The sequence below is a fragment of the Strix aluco genome, chromosome 2 (assembly GCF_031877795.1).
Source record: "Strix aluco isolate bStrAlu1 chromosome 2, bStrAlu1.hap1, whole genome shotgun sequence".
NCBI classification, from domain to species: Eukaryota; Metazoa; Chordata; class Aves; order Strigiformes; family Strigidae; genus Strix; species Strix aluco.
In genome coordinates, this window is record NC_133932.1 from 34966680 (window position 1) to 34990552 (window position 23873).

General features: G+C 43.6%; 2 protein-coding genes across 11 annotated transcripts in view; both read left to right on the plus strand.

Moving 5' to 3' along the window:
• The first annotated feature begins 50 nt into the window (after positions 1-50).
• MRPS6 (mitochondrial ribosomal protein S6) overlaps positions 51-23873 on the plus strand; it is a 50273-nt gene continuing 26450 nt past the window's right edge. Inside the window, exon 1 of the mRNA XM_074816709.1 lies at positions 51-1205. Coding sequence (XP_074672810.1) covers positions 51-1205 — 1155 coding nt within the window. The remainder of the gene's footprint in view (positions 1206-23873) is intronic.
• Positions 1074-23804, plus strand: SLC5A3 (solute carrier family 5 member 3). 10 transcript variants are annotated; one of them, XM_074814293.1, is made up of 5 exons: positions 1082-1205; positions 9071-9742; positions 10169-10459; positions 10572-10636; positions 15509-23804. In XM_074814293.1, exon 5 carries the CDS (start codon positions 15811-15813, stop codon positions 17950-17952), a length of 2142 nt encoding a protein of 713 aa, XP_074670394.1. In that variant the 5' UTR covers positions 1082-1205; positions 9071-9742; positions 10169-10459; positions 10572-10636; positions 15509-15810; the 3' UTR covers positions 17953-23804. The 10 variants fall into 10 exon arrangements, with proteins under 10 accessions (XP_074670399.1, XP_074670394.1, XP_074670393.1 ...); XM_074814292.1 differs by lacking the exon at positions 10572-10636 and having other exon boundaries at positions 9071-9469; positions 9582-9742; XM_074814290.1 differs by lacking the exon at positions 10572-10636 and having other exon boundaries at positions 10166-10459.

Sequence of the window (23873 nt, forward strand, 5' to 3'; positions counted from 1 at the left end):
CAAACAGGACTGATGTACCACGAGGCTCTCCAAACGCCCCTCTTTGGTGGATGCAGGTGGCTGTAGGCTTCCGGCGTGGCCACAGCTGGACACCAGTGTTGGACGTGCTGCCGACAGAGGTTATCTGTGTCACTGACCTTGATGGCTGCCTGCGAGTGCAACATCAAGGGTGCGTGCCGAGCACCGCCGGCTGGGAAACATGTGCCCAGCAGCTCCCTTGCCGGGAGCGCCCAGGTGTCAAGGCCAGCCATCTCCCGGCCACGCACCCCTGCCCCTCGGGTGGGCTGCAGCCTCCTGCACCCGTCAGGCAGAGGCACCCCGAGGCGCGGAAGGTTCTGGAAGAGCAGAGTGTGCCCCACATGCGTGACCCCGGCCCGTCACAGCACCCTCGCCTCGCCCTCCGGCCCAGGGGTGCTTCTGCCACCCGCTGCCGGTGCCAGCCCACCCAGGTACGTGGGGACAACGGCCGTGGGCGCCGGCGGCGAGGACCCAGGCGCAGGGGCCCCCGCGCCGCCGGCACTGTCCTCCCTCCCCCCCGCCATGTGCGGTCTCGGGTGTGTGTGTGTGTGCGCGGAGGGGGGGAGCGAGGGGGCGGACACAGTGGAAATTTCCACTCCCTGCAGCAGCCACAGCCGCCGCCGCGGCGGCGGGAAGGAGGAAGGCGGGCGCAGGCCCCGGGCCGCTGCAGGGGGGGGAAGGCGGCGCCCGCGCCGCAGTTCGGCCCGCCCGCCTCGGGCCCGCTCCCCGGCAGCGGCGGCAGGAGTCCCCTCCCGCCCCCCTCGCCCGTTCCCCCCCCCTCCACCCCGGGCCGGGGCGGCGGGGCAGCCCCCGGGCGGGCGGCGGTGGCCCCCCGGGCGGGCGGGCGGTCGCGCAGCGGAGGCGGCGCTTGGCGCGGGCAGGAGGCGGCGCGGCGGAGCCTGCGCAGCTGCCGGCGCCCTTTAAGCCGCGCCGCCCGCCCGCCCGCCCGGTGTCGGTGCAGTCCGGGAGCCGCGCGGACAGGAGCCGCCGCCAGCACCGCCTGCCGCCGGGGACGCGCCTGCCTCCTCCGGTGCCCCCTCTTCGGCATCGCCGCTGCCCCCCCCCCCCCCCCCCCCCCTCCTCCTTCCTTCCACCCTCTGTCCCGCCGCATCCCCGCTCCTCCTGCCACAGCCAGCTCTAAGATGCCCCGCTATGAACTGGCTTTGATCCTGAAAGCCATGCAGAGGGTGAGTGAGGGAGGGGAGACGGGAGGGAGGGAGCCAGGTGGGACCTGACAGACCCCCCCCCCCCCTAGCCCCCGGCGTCCCCCCCGCCGGTGCCGTCCCTGGCCGCCGCGTGCCGGCCTCCCCGCCGCAGCCGCACGGCCCGGCCCGGCCCCGGAGCGCCCGGCGGGGCGGGGGACGGCCCGGCCGGCCCCTTCCCCTGGGGCGAGCCCTGCCCTCCGCGCCCTCCCCTCCGCGCTCGGAAGCGGGGTTGCGCAGCGTGCTTCAGGCTCCCGTGTGCCTTCCTCTGCCCTCTCCCTCCCCTTCCTCTTTTTATTTTTCTTTCCTCCCTGCTCCTTTGGAGAGTTTGCTTAGTTGCTCCCCTAGAGCCGCAGTCCCCTTCTCTCCCCCCTCCCCTTTGGTCCGCAGGTAAGCAGATCCCACGCTTGGCGAAATAGATGCATTTCTCTCCCCCCTGTCCCCCCTCCCCGCCTCTTGCCTGGCGCAAGTGAACTCGGCCCTTTCCTTGCCCCCGTACATTGGTGCCAGCACGTCCCCCTCTTCCTCTGCAGCACGAGCACTTCCATGGCCGTGGGCTTCCCCACCCCCCCGCACCTGCGGTGGCTTCGCTGAGTGCCTTGCTAGGTTGCAGCAGCCCCACGCTGGGTCCCCTCGCCCATAGGAGGCCTTGCCGTGAGCCTTGGTGGGGGGAAAGCAAGGACTCGCTCCTGCAAGCTTCCCCTCGTGGGGTGCCAGCTCCCCGCTTCTCCAGCCCCGCTCTATACCAGGGAAGTCTCAAGAAATTTATTTTTTTCCTGCCGTTGCTAACACCAGTTGAGCTGTGCTGATACGGCTCGCCGTATCGCCCACGGGAAGGGTTGCTAGCCGTTGCCGCTGTTTTTGGCGGCGTGATGATAAGCAGTGGTGTGAGTGAGTGAGGTTATATGATGCTCTTTCTATTTTACAAGAGCTGAATCAGTGCGGGGGGGTGTGCCTACTTGTGCGTAAAAATAAAATAGAAACATCTCTTTGTAGATGGGACCCTTTATTTGGAAAATAATAGCTGATACTGGTCCTTCTCTAGTACCTTCTATAGCCTTTGTTTATCTGCTACTTTCCAGCTTAATATGCAGTTCTGGTGTTGGAATGTAGCAGCACTTCTGCTAGGCTGTAACCCTTCTGATCTGACCCAGCGTGGACATGCTTGCTCTCGCATTTAACCTTTATTTAAATGAACATGTATATTTGTCATAGGCTAGCAGGAAGCTAAGTAGCGTTGCTGTGTTTCTTTTGTAGTTACGGGAGCATGTCTTCATGTATTACATGTGCTGCATATACTAGTACATTTCCATTCATTTTACATGTACCATCCACATGTCAGGGTTGGCTTTTTTTTTTTTTTCAACTTGGCTTAACTGCAGAAGCTGTAGTAGACCTCAGGTGAGTCCTCTAGTGGAGAAATACAGCAACAGGGAAAAAAATCTGGTGACACTGCTGCACCGCCTCATGGAGCAGCATTCGCTGTGACAAAACACGCTGCTTTTGGACTTGGGTGGTCAACATGTGATTTTTTTTTTTTTTAAATTTTTTTTTTCTCCACGCATCTCCCCATCAGTGTATAAGCCATAGGTAAGGTGATGAGATGCTTTTTGTATACGTGCTGTTAATGTGGGAGATGCATTATGCTGTGCAGAGGCTATAAATGCAGAGCAGGACAGAAAGCATAGCAAATCTGACATAATACGGAGACACAAAAGCCTGACTACTCTAAAAGGATGCCATGGAGTGCTGTCTTTGGTTCCTAGGAGCTGAGCTCAGAGATGCAGGGATAAGCTTTTAGCAGTAAGAAGCTTCTAATGAGCATCAATGCCCTGAAGATTTAACATCTGCAACCTTTTCCTCTTTGAAGTTTGACACTAGTATATTCTTTCCTGATAGATGTATCTTAAAGGTGTTTTTTTGCTCTGTGGTTATGTTAAAATACTTAAGTTTTGGTTCAGGTGTACTGCTGTTCTTAACCTGCCCTTGTTGTAACTCTAAAATTTAGAGAGTCTAGATGCTGTTTTTTTGTTGCTGTTGACAGTACACCAGATCTAGGTGCTTTTTAGTGTTCCAGTATCTTACTACTGATGGCTTTCTTGTGTAATGAGAACACTTGAAAAGAATTTCTGTAGTGGTATACGCTACGGTGCTGCTGAATCCTGGCAAAGGAGTTGCTCTAATGACCCCCATAGCAGTGCATAATCTCGACTGTAATGCTAACTTAAATTAGTCAGAACACAGAGACCTGAATATGGGGCTAATAGAACAGTCTGAAATTATGGAGTGACTATATAACTCCTTCCTGTAGAAGTTGGAGAGATCATATACAGTCCTGAATAAATTGCATTGCTTCTTGGCACTAGTGCTTCCTGATGAAGCTATGCTGGGCAGGTGTTCACTGTCCTGCTGTGTCAGTCCCTCTGTGTGGTGGCTGTGTGCTCCGGTGCCTACTTTAGTTTGAGGCTTGAGCAAGTGCTGTCTCTTTTCTTGCTGTCTGTGGCATCCTTCCTCATCTCTGACAGCTCCCCTGCCTTGCCAAAAAAAAACCAAAACCCACCAAACACGTAAGGCCCTGCTGCCTCTCTGTCTTGCCCTTTAGGGCTGTTAACTCCTCTGAGCTCCCTGGCAGCTTGAGCACAAACCTCAGAGCTAGTCTGGTAGATTTTCACAGCTCTCTCCAGAGGCAAACTTTGATTCTGTGGGGTTTCCTCCACCCACAATTGTTTTTAATAGTTACCTTGGTGTTTTCATAGACCTAGGCAGAATAAATCCCTCAAATTCATTTTTGTCACTTTAAACTCTGTTGGTCCCTAGCACTGCTTGTGTTCAAGTTGGGGATCCCTCCTCATTCTTTTCTTGCATGCGGCTTCTGTTGTGAACCGTGGAATCTGTTGTGTAGCTGGTCTCCTCCCTACCCAACTAGCCTTGACATGGTTACAGGGCAGGCATGACCCCGCAGTCCTGCCTGAAGCTCCCATGTCCCCTGGCTTCTTGGCAGACTTCCTCAGAGCCTCTGCAGCTCTCCTTTTGTGTCTTAAAAATGCAACGCCCAAGAGCTTGGGGGAGGAGGGGGGAAAGGGGGAAAACTTTTACTTTCAAACTGTCACCAGTTGTGTGCATGCACTTTTCACAAAAGCTTGTGACTTTATTCTGAAGTCAAAGCTGAGCAGCTGTTCTCTGTCCCATTTTGTAGGTAGCAGATGATCAGGTAATTGACTGGGACTAGAAATACTGTATTTGTAAATTGCCTGGGGACAGAGTCCTTGATCAGCAGAGACCCCAGTCAGTGACTCTTAGGAAAGCAATAATAAAAAACCCCAAAAGCACCCCTAAAGTAAACAAATGAAAAACTACCTCTGTGTGGTATCACTGTACTCGAAGAGTAGCTGCAGTGAGGGACTTGGATTGTGTTATTCTGTGTGTGAGTATATGGAGGAGATGCTTTGGCAAAAGAAAGGTATGAGGCCGGTGAAGTGACTGGAATTTAGGATGGAAATAATGAATTTTGCTCACCTGTGTGGCTTTCTGCACTCCAACATGCAAATAGCAAATAGTACAGTGAGTTTGGGGTTGGATGGTAGACGTGTTATCAGCAGTGCACAGATGTATGTAAACGACACGTTGCCTACCCTCAAGAGCCCGAGCCAAAGACTACAGTTGTGGTGAAGGTAGAAGTGCAAAATGAAGACACAGCTGTTCATGCTCTAACCTTTACTGTTCATAGCAAAAGATGAATTTCTAATTATTTCTAACTTTCTCCCAGGAGAGTCATCTTTGGCTTTCAGCGGAGGGATTATGGCAGAGCAGGACCTTCAGCAGGAAAGGGTAGTGACCCGCTAGTGAATTAGCAGTTGTCGTCACTTGCTGGAGAAAGGAGAGGTCTTCAGGGAGGCTTCTTCTTTCTACCCTTCTTGTCCTGCCAAAACTCCCTTGGGAGCCCGGGGAAGGAAGTGTTGGGGGGGAAAGGGAAGGAAGAGCTGGAAATGGCTTCCTATTGCTCTGATGCTGTTTTACAGACTGACCACAGGGCGGCAATGCGAGACACCCTCCAAGGAAAATTGCCAGCCTGGGGAACCTAGGACAGAGAAAGTGGCGTTATTCCCATGCTGTTCTTGCTGCTGCTCGACTCGTGCGAGCTGGGACACCCGTCTTCAATAAATCAACTTTGTAACTGGAACTGAAGCGAATGCACAGTTTGAAAATACTTTATATTAGAGTATTTCACTAAAAATGAGGAAACATAGCAGTATTTTATTAGCAGTGTACTTTTCTCCCCCACTTCACCTGTAACAAAAGACAAATACCTAGTATGTGTCAGTAGTCAAAAACCTAATTACCTTGTTTCAGCAAATACCCAGACTAGGGGACCCATTCACCCACTGCCGTAATAGTGCGGTGAATCCGAGCTCTCGCTTTGACTGGCATGTTCACACAACGTAACTTGTCTTCAGCATCTGTTTGTTGCCTTTGGAGTGGGTTGCCGTGTTTCAAAAATTCCCTTCCTGCTGTGGAGATCGTTAGTTATTTTAGGAAAGCCAAAGTAATGGGCAGTAGTGTTGCTTGACATCTTGACTATTACACTTAATTGCTGTGTAGGCAGCTGCAGCAATTGGGCTTTTGATATCTTAGTTGCTAGGAGGGGGAGAGAATGGGGGGAGAACGAAGAGAGCAGTAAGCAGGCAGATGCTGGTTTTATTTTCTTTCCTTTCTGGTGAACCTACCTGTTTTTACAGTCCAATATTACATCTTCCCTGCTGCTCTTCCCTACTTAGCAGGTTAAAATTACACAAAAGTTTTCCTCTATTTCCTTTGACTTTTTTTAGTAGGCTGAAACAGGCTCTTCTTCACAGTATTGTGCCTAGCAGGGTAGGACCCTTGTGTTGGGGGTGGTGCTGGAAAGAAGACCAAAGAGTTAGAACTAAAAGACAAGGTTCGAAAACCACAAGATCTAGCGCTGACTCTCCTGTAGGAATCAGATTTTTGTTTTCTGCCTTAATCATTTCCATAAGAATAACTGGATTTTGAAGTGTGTGATACAGACAGCATTTGGGAATGATACCCTCTTGGATGACGCTTGCCACTTTCAGTCTTAAGACTTGAGAGTGGTCTTCTAAGTTTCTGCTAAGTGTGGGATATGTGCCTAGCTTGGGTATGGGGGAAGGTAGGAATTATTTGCTTCTACAAAATATTTTAAGCCTTTTTATAGCAGGTTGTTAGCTAGGTGAATTTGGCAAAGTTGTCCAAAGTGAGTACTAAGTTGATGGCAAAGAATAAGGGACTCAGAAGCCTCTTGGTTTATAGAGACTGCAGTGTGTTGAGTGATGTGCTTGAATGAGTGTATGTAATGGGATGCCTGGGTTAACTCTGCCACTCTTGTTCACTAAGCTGTAGATCTGCAAGCCTGAGCGCTGAGGCGCGGGACTGCGGGCAGGCCCTTGTGTCCCTGCTGGGACTGGCAGGCTTCAGTGGGATTTGGCTAGTCCTGCTTCAGGTGGGCAGCAGTGGCAGCTTAACCTGTAAGAGATGACTTCTCCTCTTTGCCCCCGTTACCTCCTTAGCAATGTGCTCTTCTCTACTGGCGGTGTATCTCTCCTCATTTGTTCACTGTGTGATGTGTACGTGTGGATGCATCATGTATATGAACAGGGAGATGCCTATAAACCTCAGCATGAGAGCAGATTGTCTATCCCTTTAACCTTGTTGATAAACAAGGAAAGTGAACCTGTTGTGATAAAATAGTATTATTGCTCTCCATTATTATAAAACCCCTCAAAAGTGATTGACTCTTTTCAAGATGTCCATTTTATCACTTAGAATAAGCCATTAAATTAATTCAAGTATGAATGTGTGTATGTCTGCTTTCTTCTAATACATCATATATACAATATTTTGTAATGATGGATTGCTTTCTTTATATGTTCTTTCAAGAGCTGATTTCTCCAATTCCCTTATTCCAGAGCCATAACATTGGCAATTTCCACCCAAAAATTACTTCAGTGGTTGTTGATTATTGATCAAGTAACTTACCTTGCTTTTCATCAGACTCCAGCCAGAGCAGGCTATAATTCCTTGAGTGACAGCTGCCCAGACCTCTGCTACAAGTCTGTGGCAATGTAGGAGTTGCTTATGTGGAAGCAGTTGCTTGATAGAGCTGCATATACCAGCCTCTGTGCTGCTTATCCGAGAGCAGCAGGAACCACTGGTACCAGGTTGTTCCCTTCAAAACCACGTGCCCAGTGGACCAGCAGGAATATCTCTGGTGTGCATTCTGTAGAAGAGTTGATAAGAAGGTGAAAGAAGGGAAAAATAAAAGGGAGGACAGATAGGGAAAATATAACTAGTTATGTAGAAGTAGAACAAGAAAGATGGGAAGTAAAAATACGGAAAGTAAGGCAAGATCTGTGTAAGTGAAGGACCTGCACTGTGGAAGCACTAGTGCAAATACTGGTGCTGGAAATGAGATGCTAAAGAAAATGCATCACCCCTGGTGAGGAGTGGGGAGGGAAAGAAGTAGATGGTGTAAAAGAAGGCTCATGAACCCTAGAAATAGGATTGTGAGGAGCTACATAGAAACTATTGTTCTGCTATTTCTCACATCTTTTTTTAATCCTGATTTGTCCACTTGCAAGCCAGTCCTTATGCTTCAGTTATGCAAATATCTAAGGAATAATTAAAAACAAAAGTACATGCAGAGCATGGATACAGGAGGGGAATGTGTTCAGCGGAGTTGATGTGTTTGAGACTATTAGAAAAATAAATCAGTATTTGGTAGCTTTTAATGTAGGTAATTATAAAGCTTGATGTAGAATAGCACTATTTGTTTTATAACCAAGATAACTTTAAGCCTTGTTTCGGTGTCTTAAAATACCAAAATCCAGAAATCTCAGAAGAGCGCCCAGCAGACTAGGAAGCTTGGAGGGCCTCAAACTTAAATCCTAGGATTATGTATGCCCCCGAAACTTCTGTCTCATCTTTCAATAAAACTTCTGATGTTTTATGCTCTTGGAAAGATTGTGGGCAGCCATAAATGTGGTGGGAACTTGGGGAAGTCCTAAGTAAGCTTAATGAGACTGGTTTTATTTTTTATTCTCCCTAGAAATTCTAGGAAGAATTTCTTCCTTGTATATTGCTCAGTTGCATGGTAACTGATACTTCCACTACTCCTTTCTCATTCCCCGACTAACTTCTGAGGTCTGCACTCTCTTAGTCAAAATCCTCTTCAAATGGGGTGAACCAGCACATTTTTCTAGGCTGGGGGTATGCAAGTTACATTAGTTACTGCTGAATGGTGATAACCAACAGCTGAATCACATCTGTGTACCAGCTAAAGAAAAGTCTTATCTTCAGTAGTGGTAGAGATTTTATAAGACTTTCTGATGGCGTGCTTCTAATAGGGTGATAATGTTTGTCCTCTGCATCCAGAAAACTTGATTATGTGGTCTCAAATCCTCTACAGAAATCAAGTACTTGCATGTTTATGCTTGTTTTACCCGTTCTCTTGCTGTTGCTCTTAGTGACTAAGTACTTCATCAAAGTTATTTAGGTAAATAGTACTTGTCAGTGGCAGTGAAAATGTTGCTTCTCAACTTTAGGTTGCCACAAGAAGGAATTTGAGTCTTTGGGCTCAGTGTTCCTCTGCAGCTTCTTCGACATCTCGACACACTTACCTGGCAGGGAAAATTCTACCTGATGCCAGGATCTTGTGTTTTTTGCCATCTCCTGGGGGAGACACCCTTTCCCACCTCCATTAAAATGGCTTGCTTTCCCTGTTTGCCCTATTGTGCTCTTTACTTAGTTACTGTTGACCACGTGCCTTCTCAGTACCCTCTTTCCTCTTCTGCTTCCAGTTCCTGTGTAGAAGGAAGAACGTCATCTGTCTGCAGTTGCAAAGAAAAGCATGGTTTCCTTGCTGAGGGATGGAGCAGCTTATAGTGACAACCTGTCTTTGAGCATCTGAGCCTCTGGTAGTCATCTGCTTGGGTTACAGCAGAGGCATGAATGATTCGGCTTATTTGCCAGGGAAGAGTGGCCCAGTTCCTCAGTGGTGCTGAGCAGCAGCTGTACTTCTGCTCTCTTCAGAGAACCCGGATAACATCTGTCACCTGTGTAAACAGCCAATTCTCTGGGCTGACAAGGAGAAAAGGAAGTACTTACAACATATTTTCTTTAAACTAATAGTCAGTTTAACATAAGCTGATGGACTAGTCTTTCTTGAGACCCGAGTAAGATGGCTACAGTATGTCTAGGTAGGCATGGAGAATATAGTCTTTTGTTCTGTTATCTCTTTATTTTAACAAATAAAAAGGAACTTTGTATGTCCTTTCTTCTGTCCCCACCTCAACAACACCCCCTGCACAGTTCCCCTTTAGGTGTTTGGAGTTTTTGGAAGAACGGTAGAAGCAAATAAATCCACTATTCCTGACAGAGTGCTGTGGACTGACTCATGGAGAAAGAAACCATCCAAACGTGAATGCCACAGGCAGTGGCATGAAGTGGCTTGCTGATGCACTGCTAGTGGTGTAGGTTTCAGGAATTACGCCATCTTCCTCTTGCTTTGCAATTCAGCAGTACTGTAGCTTCTGTTGTGTTTACAGAGTACTGAATGAGCCCTGCAATAAAGCGGCATCCTTTTTCTTCTGCCCTTTTTTTTTTTTCCCCCCCCTCCTTCATTTATGACTTGGTGGGAGACCTAAATAGGTGTGTACACTTGGGATGGGGAGGAAGAATGGTTAAAAACAAAACAACTGAATTGATACACTACTCTTAAGACTATCAGTCACAGTGCCCTTCAGCTTCTGTTGGCCTTACAGTACTCCAGTTACTGCTTCTGTAATAGTGCATAGTAGCATTATATTTCTGATGGGCAAATGCAGTGTAGTTCTCTGTTTCTTCTGCTGAACTGCATGCTGTGAGGTTACTTACTTCTCTCATGTCTCCTTCAGCAGTCCCTTAGAAAAGAATCAAGAAGAATGTATTGTGGAGCAAGCTTCTTTTTCTGATGCTGCAGTAAAGTGAAGACCAGAACGGAAGTGATTCCTGAAACCCCAGGAAAAAAAAGCGAGTTATGTATTCATAACAACTTCTTTGAGTGACTGACTTGAACCTTGCACCTCAAATTGGACTTTTATGGTAGTGATGATTTATAGAGTTGCCTCTGCAGCACCTGAGTTCTCCAAGGCCAGCAGACGTGTCGGTGCAGTACCACCTTGGGGCAGCAGAGCACGTGTGGGAAACAGGTTAGTCAGGTGACTGCTGGTTCAGGTAACTTGTAAATGTGGTACTCTTCTACTTCAGCCTGTTGAGCTGCTTGGAATGCCAGTCCAGACCTTAACTCAAGTTATTTATTAGATGCTACAGGTCGATTTCTGCCTCCGAGCTTTCCTGCTTCCTATGACATATCCTGTTTGTCTCAGGTAGGATTCCTGCTTGGCTTCTCTTCCCCAGCTCCTGGCTTACAAGGGAAAGTCTTGAAACTGTGGTCCTGGATGTTTAGGGCTCTGTTGAGCAGCTGGCAAGGATAGCCCCTACTTCTTCAAGGGCATGTACTACATAAGGATAAGATGATGTGTATAAATTATTCCATGAAGAACACTTGTGCTCCCTTTTTTGTGTTCTAGAGTGCTGCAGTAAATGGAGCGAAGCTTTTTCCTCTTTATTTTTTTCTTTTTTTTTCCTGAGACATAGGGAGCGTCAGACAACCCTGTGTTTACTGATCTGTGGACAGGTAGGAACTCACTTGCGTGTCTATAGCAGGTAGCCTGCAGTGTGAGCAGGCCAGACAACAGACTCAAGGGGTTGAATGTTGTATAGGCCTGCTTAAGGCATGGGACTTCTTTTTTTCCTTCTGGGAGAGAGATTGTTAGTATTTTCCATGTAAGTGTTGAGCCTGGCAATCTGGGTATATTTTTTCAACGCAAGTGAGCTTTTCAGTAGGTAAAGTGCTACTGGTATGAGTTAACGTACCCCTGCTTGAAGAAGGTGGAGAAGAAAAATCTTTCTATGAAAGAACCTCAAAACTACTTTAAGTCTGTGAACAAAGTTAAGTATGTACTTTATTTGCTAACAAACGATAGCAGTAGACACTCCTGTATGATATGTGGGTGTTTGCATCCTCAAATTAACCCTTAAAGCATTGGCCGTTAGGACTGAGTCTTTAACTGTAAGAGAAAAGGGAAGTCAGCTGAGAAACTGCCCATCTGCTGAAAGAGAAATAGACTGAGCAGAAAACAAACAGTTGCTTTAGGGCTGGAGCAGTTTTGATTCTGGCATATTTAAAGACCCGTCTTATTAGAAGAGCACTGTGGAGAAAGTTTTCCTTTAAAACAATCATACAAATTTCTCCTAAAAATCTCACCCTAAATCTGCTTCACATTATCTAATACCTCTTCAGGGAATTGCTTGAGACTTTTCTTAAAGGACAGGCTGTTGGAGAGACATATGCATTGTTTCACCAAAGCTGTAGCCCTCTATCTTCAGACAAGAGGGAAGCACATTGTTTTGTGTCTTTGATATGATCCAGCCAGAAAACAGCCTTAGGGAAAAAAATTCACAGTCCTTTAGCAGCAGCACTGTCTTTCTTTTTTTTCTGTCAGTGCCACAATGTACACTGTTCTAATAACTTGAGATTAAACTTGCATGGGGCATCTCAAAAGTCCTTCTTAAGACTTGAGGTCATAACTTGCTGAAAGTTCAGAGGGATGAGTCTCATTTTCATAATGAAAAAAGTTCCAGGGTTATTTTAGAATTAGGTCTAATAAGAAACTGGTACAAGAAGCTACTTTAGTACAGTAATTTAGTGACAGTGCAGCAAGCATTGAGCTGTGTTCAGCTCTGGGGCCCGCAACATAAGAAGGACATGGACCTGCTGAAGCAAGTCCAGAGGAGGAGCGTGAAGATGATCGGGGGCTAGAGCACCTCCCTTATGAGGACAGGCTGAGAGAGTCGTGGTTGTTCAGCCTGGAGAAGAGAAGGATCCGGGGAGACCTTACAGCACCTTCCAGTACCTAAAGGGGGCTACAGGAGAGGTGGGGAGGGACTCTTTACAAGGGCATGTAGTGATAGGACAAGGGCTAATGGCTTTAAACTGACAAGAGGAAAGATTTAGAAGATGGAAGGAGGAAACTCTTCACTCATGGTGAGACACTGGCACAGGTTGCCCAGAGAAGCTGTGGCTGCTCCCTCCCTGGCAGTGTTCAAGGCCAGGTTGGACGGGGCTTTGAGCAACCTGGTCTAGTGGAAGGTGTCCCTGCCCATGGCAGAGGGGGTTGTAACTAGATGATCTTTAAGCTCCCTTCCAACCCAAACCATTCTGTGATTCTATGAAACTTGTAGTGGCTACTGAAAACTTTACACATTCCTGCTTAAGCAGGCTGAATCCTGCAAAATTCAGATGTTGATTACAAAGGTGTAGACTGATTATTTCAAACGTATGGTCTGGCTGTACCTTCCGGTGGAAAATGCTCAAGAAACTTCATGTATTGTTGTTTATTTGGGTTAGAATGAGCCTGTTGTAGTTTGTCAAGTATTCTAACTGAGAAATGTCATAATTTAAGGACAGCTGCATCTTCTACTTACACACTTTTCAGAGGGATTAAACATGCTTGTAATAGTCATACTATGAGCTGGGTAGCTCTTGTATCAAATAGATGAGGTTTTTTGTGATTTATGCATATTATTGTATAGTATAGTTTTGCAAGGTCATTGATTAACCTACAAGGAAGATGTTGGGAAGTGAACTAAAGTTGAAGTCTAACATTTTTCGATAACAGAGCAGGACAATAAAAGAGGGAAAATACTGGTTGTTACTGTTTCTTTATCTTGCCCATTATTCTAATTTTCTGTATAATAGTTTTTCTTCTTCCCACTGCGTCTGAGTAAAATCTCTTCTTCCTCTTTCCTTAAAATATTTATAGTTTTGGTATAAACATTATATGTAGTTGCATTTGAAAATTTAGGTGATTATAGTAAAAGATCCAACACTATTCAAGTGTTACTCAGAAGTGCTTAAAAATAAGAATAGTATATTATGCTTGTATCTGGCATCATATGTTCTGAAGTGTTTATAATTTTGTGTTGGATTAAACTAATAGACCATTTAACTACTGCTGCATTTGCGGGTGGGGATAAATGTGGATTCTTCTATGGAAGAATTTAAAATACATCTGTGGTTTGAGGGTTATGAGCAAGATAAATTTAGCACACCACTGTAATCAGTCCATTTTGTGCCATGTCTCTGTAGTCTCTCATTATTGGCTATAACTCCAGCAGAATGAATATCTGTATTCTCATGTGGGTTTGTGGTGGTGGTGGGGAACCCTTATTATCTTTTTTGATTCTGAACTACGCTTGAAAAACAGCCAGCTTGTACGAATAACATGATTGTGAATTTCTCCTTAAGGCTGAAGTTGTGGTTTGCTGTAAGGTATTTTTAAAATTCATCTGCCTTAATGAGAAGTGCACATTCTTACATCAGCACTGTTGCTGCCTTCAGTAATGCACAAAGTAAGGCAGAGGGGGGAGCGTGTGCATTTTCAAACTTAACTATAGTTTTTATTATGGTCTATCTGAGAATTTGTAATGTTTTTATTTACTTTTTTTAGTTACATTTTTAAACAAAACAAATATGCTACAGGGTTGCTAAACAAGAAATCACCAAAATACTAGAACATGTTATCTGGGTGTTTGCATTAATCATAGATTAATTAATAGGGAAATGTGAGCTTCAGCATAGTGCCAGAGCACTTCTGCAAATGTGGAAGGGGGAATGCCTGAAGCTGATGCTTGTAAGACTTCTAAGACTGGTAGGCCTTATGGTCAGAAAAAAGATCTGGTGATTTTTTATTTTTTTTTTTTTTTTTTGTGCCTATATTACCTTTACCAGTGGGTGGGAAAGGGAGTGGAGTCAAACCCTGTTCCTTACTCTTCTGTAGTAATCTTGAATACTAAAGATTTGTGTTCTGATCTTTAGACTAAACTGGTTCTTCGTCTTGGTTTTCCCTTCACTTGCTGTGCCCATTCAGTGTAGGAAGTGGAAGTAGAAGAATCTGATGTCCAGCACACTCTCAACCCGTTAGAAGGTTTTGGGTGGGTATAGGTAAATAATACCTCCCAAGGCATAAATGGGAGAGAGGAGTACCCTATTTCCATGGTGGAGGTAGGAGCCAGTGTGCAGCTCTTCAGTGCCCCTTCATTTTTCACCTGTCCAGTTGTCTGCCAGCAAGTCTTATTATTCCCTTCTCTCTGAGTGTTTCAATCCTGCCTGCCTAAATGAGTGCCTGTTTCCTGACATGCTTTGGTAGAATTGGGTGTGATAGCGGGGTTCAGGAGTAGAGTGGCAGGGTAACGCTTTGCCGTAAAATCTGCCTCCGATGTTAGAGATCCTTTTCATGTGTGGATGCAAATGGATTGTGCTGGGAACAGTGCTTCCTGGCATCCTAGCAACTGTGACTGCTACCAAAATCTATCCAGTTCTCCCTCCTGTGCCTAGGGTGCTCCAAAAAAATCCTAAAACCATGTGGGAGTGGGTATCAAAAGGCACATGGCAGACAGAAATACCCTAAAGCTGGATGTCAAGCATAGTTTTGCTTTTGTCACTTGTTTGAATGGGACTTTTTCTTCACTGTGATTATGTGGGATATGTATGAAGAGCTTTCAGAGTAAAATGTAACCCTGTGGTCATCTGTACCCGAGACAAACTCATTTAAAACCTGTGGAATACCCTTGATTCTTTAGCTGATCTTAAATGTTGTTTTTTGACAGTGTTGTGACTTCACTTTGATTTTTAGCTCTAGCAGCCAGCTGGTGTCTCAAGTGCATGCATGGGATGCCAGGGTCTATCAAGATTTGTGGGGTGCAGTGCTAGAGCAATACAGGAAATGAAGGTTAACGCTCCTTAGTGGTTGTTTGGGTTTTTTTCCCTAAGATTGCTTGAAAGAGGAAGGCCTGTTTAGTGGCTTGAGAAGCAGACTTGTGAGACTAAAGAAAAATAAAATGTATTTCTGTTCCTTGCCTTGTTGTGGGGAATTTGGGTTATTTAATACTCCAGTATTGTTGCGTCTCTTAAGGTACTTGTAAACATGAAAGTTGACTTGTAAAAGGCATTACTACTTAGTTCTACAAATATTTAATTACGTGTTTCATGGATTGCATAAATACAGCAGGAGTTATAAGGGGGAAAAAGTCTGTGGTGTTCAGTCATTGTTTTACTAGACTTCAAGTTTTTTCTCATTACTTCATGAAATTCTTCTCTAATTCAATCTTTGTCTTTTGTCTTTGCTGCCTTGCAGGGTTGGTACAGTAGGCCTCACTAAACTTAGCTGCAACTAAGAATTTCTCCTACATCAACTGAGTTAAGGCTGATGCTCTTGTGGAATGTGGATTAAAAGTGCGTGCTAAGTTCCAAATTTCCATTTGAGAAGCGGAGAAAGTAAATGTACCACAACCACCAGCATCAGGACAGCAAACCAAGGGACAAAGAATTTGATCCACAGTGTTGATATATGTTAACTGGTTCACGTGTTGCTTAAAAGACATTTGCTGGGGGGCGAGAAGTGGACGTCAGCTGTGCGAAGTCATTTTGTTTACAAAAATGAGGGCTTCTTTGGAAACAGCAGACATTGCCATTGTGGCTCTGTACTTCGTGCTTGTAATGTGCATAGGTTTTTTTGCCATGTGGAAATACAATCGGAGCACCGTAAGTGGCTACTTTTTGGCAGGGCGTTCTATGACCTGGGTAGCTATTGGTGCATCTTTATTTGTGAGCAATATTGGAAGTGAACATTTCATTGGGCTCGCAGGATCTGGAGCGGCGAGTGGATTTGCAGTAGGTGCATGGGAATTCAACGCCTTAATGCTTTTGCAGCTTTTAGGATGGGTCTTCGTCCCAGTCTACATCCGGTCGGGAGTATACACCATGCCTGAATACTTGTCCAAGCGTTTTGGAGGGCATAGAATTCAAATATATTTTGCAGCATTGTCTTTAATTCTTTATATCTTCACCAAACTCTCAGTTGACTTGTATTCAGGGGCACTTTTTATTCAAGAATCACTAGGTTGGAACCTCTATTTGTCAGTTATCCTCCTTATTGGAATGACTGCGCTGTTGACTGTGACTGGAGGTCTTGTGGCTGTCATCTACACAGACACCCTTCAAGCTCTGCTTATGATTATTGGTGCCCTCACACTTATGATCATAAGTATTACGGAGGTTGGTGGGTTTGAAGAAGTTAAAAGAAGGTACATGTTAGCGTCGCCAAATATTACGTCTATTTTGTTAACCTACAACATTTCCAATACCAATTCCTGCAATGTCGACCCAAAGCCTGATGCTCTTAAAATGTTGCGCGAGCCAACAGATGAAGATATTCCCTGGCCTGGATTTCTGTTGGGACAGACCCCAGCTTCTGTCTGGTACTGGTGTGCTGATCAAGTCATAGTTCAGAGAGTTCTAGCTGCAAAAAACATTGCTCATGCCAAAGGATCCACTCTGATGGCAGGCTTCTTAAAGTTGCTGCCGATGTTTATTATAGTTGTCCCAGGGATGATATCACGAATACTGTTCGCAGATGATATTGCCTGCATTAATCCGGAACACTGTTTTCAAGTCTGCGGGAGCAGAGCTGGATGCTCTAACATTGCCTACCCACGTTTGGTGATGAAACTTGTGCCGGTTGGTCTGCGGGGACTGATGATGGCTGTGATGATCGCTGCACTGATGAGTGACTTGGACTCGATATTCAACAGTGCCAGCACCATATTCACGCTTGATGTCTACAAACTCATTCGGAAGAGTGCAACGTCTAGAGAACTGATGATTGTAGGAAGAGTCTTTGTTGCGTTCATGGTAGTTATAAGCATTGCCTGGGTCCCGATAATTGTAGAAATGCAAGGTGGTCAGATGTACCTTTATATTCAAGAGGTGGCGGACTACTTGACCCCACCGGTGGCGGCTCTGTTTCTTATGGGTATCTTTTGGAAGCGTTGCAATGAGCAGGGGGCTTTCTATGGTGGAATGGCCGGGTTTGTTCTTGGAGCGATACGGTTGATACTGGCATTTATCTATCGTGCTCCAGAGTGTAACCAGCCGGATACTAGGCCAAGCTTTATCAAAAACATCCATTACATGTATGTTGCAACAGCTCTGTTCTGGATCACCGGGATTGTGACCTTTGTAGTAAGCCTCCTCACGCCTCCGCCTACAAAGGAGCAGGTTCGGACGACCACTTTCTGGGCTGTGAAAAACAGGAGCGTAAAAGAGAATGCCGCAAAGGGGGAGCTGTACAAAGTGCAAGAAAAGAGCATCCTCAAGTGCAATGAAAACGCTAACCATATCATTCCAAATGGCAAATCGGAAGAAAATATTAAAAATATTAAGCCAGAGGATATCAATCTTCTGGTTACTTGCAGAGATGACAGCAACCCGGTGATTTCTGTGAGTCACTCTGAAGTCGAGACACCAGTTGATTGTTATTCGAACGGACAAGCAGCTTTGATGGGGGAGAAAAAACACGAGGAAGAGACTGATGATAGAGAGAGACATTTGAAATTCATAGATTGGTTCTGTGGCTTTAAAAGTAAAAACATGAACAAGAGAGCTGTTCGGGAGATCGAGGAAGAGACTGTTTGTTTACAAATGCTGGAAGAGACTCCAAAAGTTAAACTATTACTAAATACTGGACTGGTTTGTGTCTGTTCGCTTGGAATATTCATGTTTGTCTATTTCTCTTTGTGAGTGAATAGTGAACTTTTAAGGGTATGGCTAAACATACAGAAGTTGATACAGGTCTCTGGAGATTTTGTTTGTTTTGTTGTTTGTTTTTTTTCTTTTCAAATAACATTAACCACAACCCAGGCATTGTTTACGCTATAATTGTAAGATCAACTCAACTTTAGCCTATTTAGAGACTATTTGAGACATGTTGTCCTATCTCTGCTAAAAGCAGAATGTGTTGTGTGGTGTCTTTTTCTTTTTTCCCTTTTGTCCTTTCTTTTTTTTTTTTTCCATTTGCAGTACTAACCTGTTGTTTTTCCATGTATACATATATAAATATACCAAAGGCAGGCAGGTGGCTGTGTTTGAAGTCAGGCAGTTACAGAGCTCAGTCAGCATTAAGGTGAAGATAACAAGTAATCATTTACCTATGTGTAAAATCTAAATGATTAAAGCTATGTCGAAAGATTTTTTTTAAATATAGGGCTGTGATGCACATTACTGTAGTCATTCTTTGTAACATAGCTGTATTACCTCGGCCAACTTAGCACTTTTTTAATTTTGCTCACTGCTTCTAGTTTTTTTTCAGTTTCTCCTTTCTCTCATGGAAACAACAGGAAGATGTTTTGTCTCATCTTGTAGCCCTTAAAAATATGATAGCTGTTAGTAGCCTTCTCTCTCTTTTCTATGTAAGAAAATTTTTGTCTTTTTGATTTTATCCACTGTAAATTCCATTACTGAAAAGCTGCTGTATTTAAAAAAGGGAAAAAAACCAGACAAACCCTGAAGATGACAAACTGGCAATGGAGGAGAGGGGGAAAAGGGGGGAAAAAAAATACTCTGTTTGGGTTTTGTAGTATATTGGAATAGAAGAGTATATATTCAGCCTCTTAGTCTCCAAACCTTTAGGACATAATTAGGGTTAGCCTCTTTTTTAGAGAAAAAGTCTGTACGTAGGTTCTACTACATGGGAAAAAGAGAAGTGTGAGACTTTGCATGTCTTCAGTTTGGTAAGCACACTGAAAAATAACTTCTCCTCTGCTGTGTACTTCTAGAAGGAAATACTCTGCAGCCCCTGCCATTGCTGCATACTGAGTCTATAAGGGGAGAAAAGCAAGTAGGAAGACAAGAGGAAGGTGAAGTGGGGGAAAGAGGTCAAAGCGGTCCTTGTTTTCCAGAGTCATTTTGCCTCGTATCTTTTCCCACTTCCCCTTTCACCCTGTCAAACCTTCTTTTTTAAGGAATGACTCCTGAGGGATTCTGTGTCAGGAGATAAGGAACGTGTGCAGTCGTAATCTGTGCCGGCAATTGAGGTCTGCCCTTACGATTCTTCAAAAAAAGTGAAACTTTTCCCAGGCGATCATAGACAATCAGTAGGTCTCAAGATGCTGAGGTTCTTTTCTCCTGAAGGATGAATGCCTGAGGCAGGGATGAACAGTTTCCAGGTGTGGAGGACATCTGTGTGCAGCAGGTTGGTGGAGCTCAGCAGACCAAAAGGTTGCAGAACTTGGTCCGCTTCCCCCCCTTGGCAAAGCAGGAGTACATGTTGCCATCCTGAGTGCTCTTGCCCTTACGCTAAACCAAGTGAGGGCCTGTTTTCAGGTGCAGAGGCCAGCTGACAATGTGTGGCTGCGCTCGTAGCATTAAACTCCCTTACCCTCCAGGACAGAGTGGTTATATCCAGGCTTCCTGTGAAAATAATTCCTCCAGTTATCTTTGTTCCCAGGCTTGTCTCAGGACTTGTTCGGGAGAGTACCAACCAGCTAGGCTGAAGATGATATGAGGGACCATGCTGACAGTTCAGCAGCATCAGTTCAAGGGTCCAGCAGTGTTTCCTTGGCACATAAACAAGAACCAATCCCTATGGGTGAAATAGTTCTCTAGAGATGAAATTTGGGTTAATCCTGCCTTTGACTGCTGAAGAAAGTTTGCTTTCCAGTACAGTGGTGCCATAAGCTGCAGGCTGTCCAAATGGCTTTTAGTAGTATGATGTATAATACATATTTTCAGATAAAATTATTAACTTCCATTTTTGTGGGTTTTTTGTTTGTTTTGGTGTGTTTTTAAATCAGTTGAATTCCATTCATTCCAAGACTTTAAACAGAGGCCGAGATGCCCCACCTTTCTCCACTTTGTCTAGTTGTTGCTGCTGGAAAGTAGACTACTCTTAACTGGAAATACAGTAATAAGTGTGGGAGCGATGTTGCAATATATGTAGAAGAGGAGAGTTACCGTACCTGAGTCTTGATGTTAATACCAGTGTGACAGGACACATTTTCTTATGGTTTGTGTGGCTGGCTTCGTTCAGAAAAATATTTTAAATATTTTTTAATGGTAAAATCTTAGTATGTGAAATATGTTAATGGCATCTCAAGTTACTTTGTTAGTGGGCTGAGTTGGGAAGGATGGTACTATAAGAAAGGTGTAAAACATAGTTAATTGTTTCTATGCAGGATAAAGTAGGGCAAAGTTTGATCTTAGTGGGATCAAAAATAACTGTTGGAGGGTAAAGAGAAGTCTCAGTATCTTCTTGAAAAGGCTGGGATCTGGCTAATATGCCTAATTTGGCACAGAGAAAGAGAGACTCGTGTACCAGGCACTGTCCCTTAGTAACTTGGCATGTCTTTCTATCAGTGGCTGATATTTGGATTTTCCAGACCAGTCCTCTTTGCTCTCAATATTAACAAATGCATTGCCACCTAACCTGTGAAGCCAGGTTAGCTCAGGGACCCTTTTGCTTGGCTGCCATTGCTTCATCTGTGCTTGCTTTTTTCCCAGGGTGCCTTACATGGTTATGAATCTGAAGGCATGGCTTTTATTGCCCTCTGAAGAGTGGTTTGCTTATAATGGCTTTTCCCAGCTTGTTTTTCCTCTTCTCTTCCGCACCCACCCCAAGTTATTTGCTGTTTAAAGAGAACCCTGTTTAAAGAGTTAATAGACAGCATGCCTGGATCCTGTTCAGTATAACTATGGTCAGATCCATGGTGAAATTACCCTTCGACTGCGGTAGGGAGTCACAATCCTTCGCAAATGTATGGTGCAGCCTTTGGCTGTTGAATCTGAGATACTCCATCTCCCAGTTAATGTATTCTCACTTTGGCTAAACTAACGAGTTGCCGCATTAATTGCAGTGGTAATTGGCAGTCAGGATCTTAATAAAGTAATACTTTGTCTCACCCCCTTCTTTAGACCTGTTATTGTGAAGAAGCTTTTAAGCAAATTATTTCTCCAGTGCTTTTTCCTCTTCAGTTGTTTAAAAATGTGCTTATGTGCTACTCTCTGCCTAATGCCAGCCTCATCAGTTGTATTCTGTTTTCATGTGTTAGAGGTCATAGAACTTGCTAATGTTCTTTGCATATAACCACTTAATAAAAAGCCTTTATTAGAAAAAAAAGTAATGATTATAAGGCTTCAAGCAAACTGTCTATTGGTGAGCAAGTACCTTGCCCTGTATTATGGACCTTAGCATAAGAAGTTGCTTGAGGATTTTTTTTATAGCGTAAACATGCCTTTGCTAATCTTCTGATCAGGATCTACATGGAAGAGGGGTTAACCCAGGTTGATACGTTTTGGTTTAAACACCAACTTTTTGGTCCAGTAAAACTACAAAGTGTCTCCCATAATGGACAATCAGTTCCATAAATGTTAATGCCTGGCCTTCTCCTCCTTGGTGGGACTGGCTAGTCATGCAGGGGTAGATCCAGGAGGACACGTGCTTCTGTCTGGCAGCGATTGGTTTATTTATTGCCTTGAGCTTAGAATGACAGTCTTGAAAAACTTATTTTGGAATGACACCTTTTTTTGTTATTTCCCTTAACTTATTTTTCTGTTAAGATATTTGAATTTTCTCCCAGAAACTTTTTAGAAGCTTTTTATTTAAAAAAAAAAAAAGAGGCTTTTTGAGAGCTTAATAGTACATTCTGGGAGACTGTTCTTATTTAATTTTTTTTTTAAATGAATGGTTTGATGCTATTCTCTGCCAAAGTTTAGGGTTTTTTTGTTGTTTTTGTAATTTTTCCTGTTAGCTTTTACTAATACCCAAAAGGAAACAGTGCGAGATTGTAAGAAATTAAAATGGCCTTCAGTATACCGCTTGTGTATCTTCTACTTTTCCACTTCTGTGTTCCCTTTTCCACCCTAATCCCAGAAGGGCCAGCATGAGACTTCTGATACAAGTCATGAGTACTGTAACTGAGTAGTGAAAAAGATTTCCCACAAGGTTACAGTGGAGTGGGCAGAGCCATCAACGGATCTCTGTGCGAACACTTAAAGCGGAAGATGCTTACAACTTTAAAACGTACAGCTTTATTTTTTTTATATATATATTTTTTTAAATCCTAAGATAAAGGAGGTGTTGGGAGATGCTCCCTTTCAGAGAACAGGATACATGGAAGAAGTTAGAGTTGCCAAGCTCTAGCTTTCTTGAGGAAATCTTTGGATTTAGCATGTATAGCGAAGCAAAAATACTCATCTGTTAATTTGGTATTCTGTATGTTCTGTGCCCTTAAATGTAATTGTTTTGAAAATAAAACTAACCTTGTTATGTGATGTTAAAAAGCAGACTTGTGTGCAATGTTTTAAAATTTTTTTTAAGAAAATGTTTGTATATAATTAAATGGTTTAATGTGCTTTAATTGGCCTAAGGTAAAGAGTAGTCCTAGAATGTAAACATATATAATTAGGATTTCTGATTTCACTGTGAGATCTCTGAACTCTCTTGTTTTGCAAAGTGGTTTGTTTTGTTTACAAAACACTTTCTATTATTTCTTTTATGGTGTTGGTTTAAAGGCATTTGCTTCACTTCTGTTCTAATACTGAATTCATGGTATAGTGACATCTGGTGACACTTAGCATTATCAGTTTCACTGTGTAAAGTCAAGACACTTTGAGCAAAAATGGTAATGATATGACAATTCTCTGTGTCTATGAATACACGTTTTTAAATGAGGTGGTTATAAAAATAGTTGCTGTGCAAAATGTTAGTAGTCTTCTTCAAGAAGAAAGCAAATTTTCTAATATCACTAGAGCAGTCTCTTCATTTATCTTCTTATTTTTAAAGCACAGTGTCAAAGTGATGCTGCTTTACCTTGTATCTCCGATATAATGTTTTTTTAGATATCTGTGAAGTATTTTTGTTTTTTGTTGCTGTTGTATTTTTCTGCAGATTTTATATAAAATACCAATTAATGAATTGCCTTTTTGTTTTTTTAACTATTCAACTAAAATACATTTCAGACCAAAACCAAATGATATCATATAGCATTTGAAACCTGCCTTTTTCCTTATCCCCCCCCCCCCCTTTTTTTTTTCTTTTTTGAAATAAGCCAAATGGGCATGTAGATAAGATCACTATAATGGATCCAGGTCTCTTTTGGTAAAGTGTTATTTAAAGGTCTGTTAAGATCTTATAAGACAATATACTGAAAAAAAAATTATTGTAGTAGGAATATAGATTTAGAAGTGTTAATGAGATTAATACAGCTTAATTATATTGTAAGTTGCTACTGTCCTTAATGACAAGCTTTTTGTCATAGAAACGATGTATGATAAATTAATTTTGGTCTAGTGTATAGAATTATCATATTGCTATAAATCTTTGAAGTAAATCTGATGCAAAATTTTCATAGTTAGCATTGCTGGCCCTGTGTATACTGTTCTTTGTATACTGTATGCATATTATTTTGCCTACTGCATTAGTCTTCAAACTAAAACTCTTATTAGAGAGTATTTGGATACTTCAGACTGTGTTTCTTGCAGTTTACATTCCTTTACCATGGCATTTTGTCCTGTCTAAAAGTATTGTATGGAAATGTTTAAAACTTCTGTACAAAGTTTCAATAAAAATAGAGAAAAAAAACCCCACAACAACAGAATAGATATTTGTGAAGCTATTTTGGAGAACCTGATCATAATTAATGTATTCTTACTTGTAGTAAGCCTTG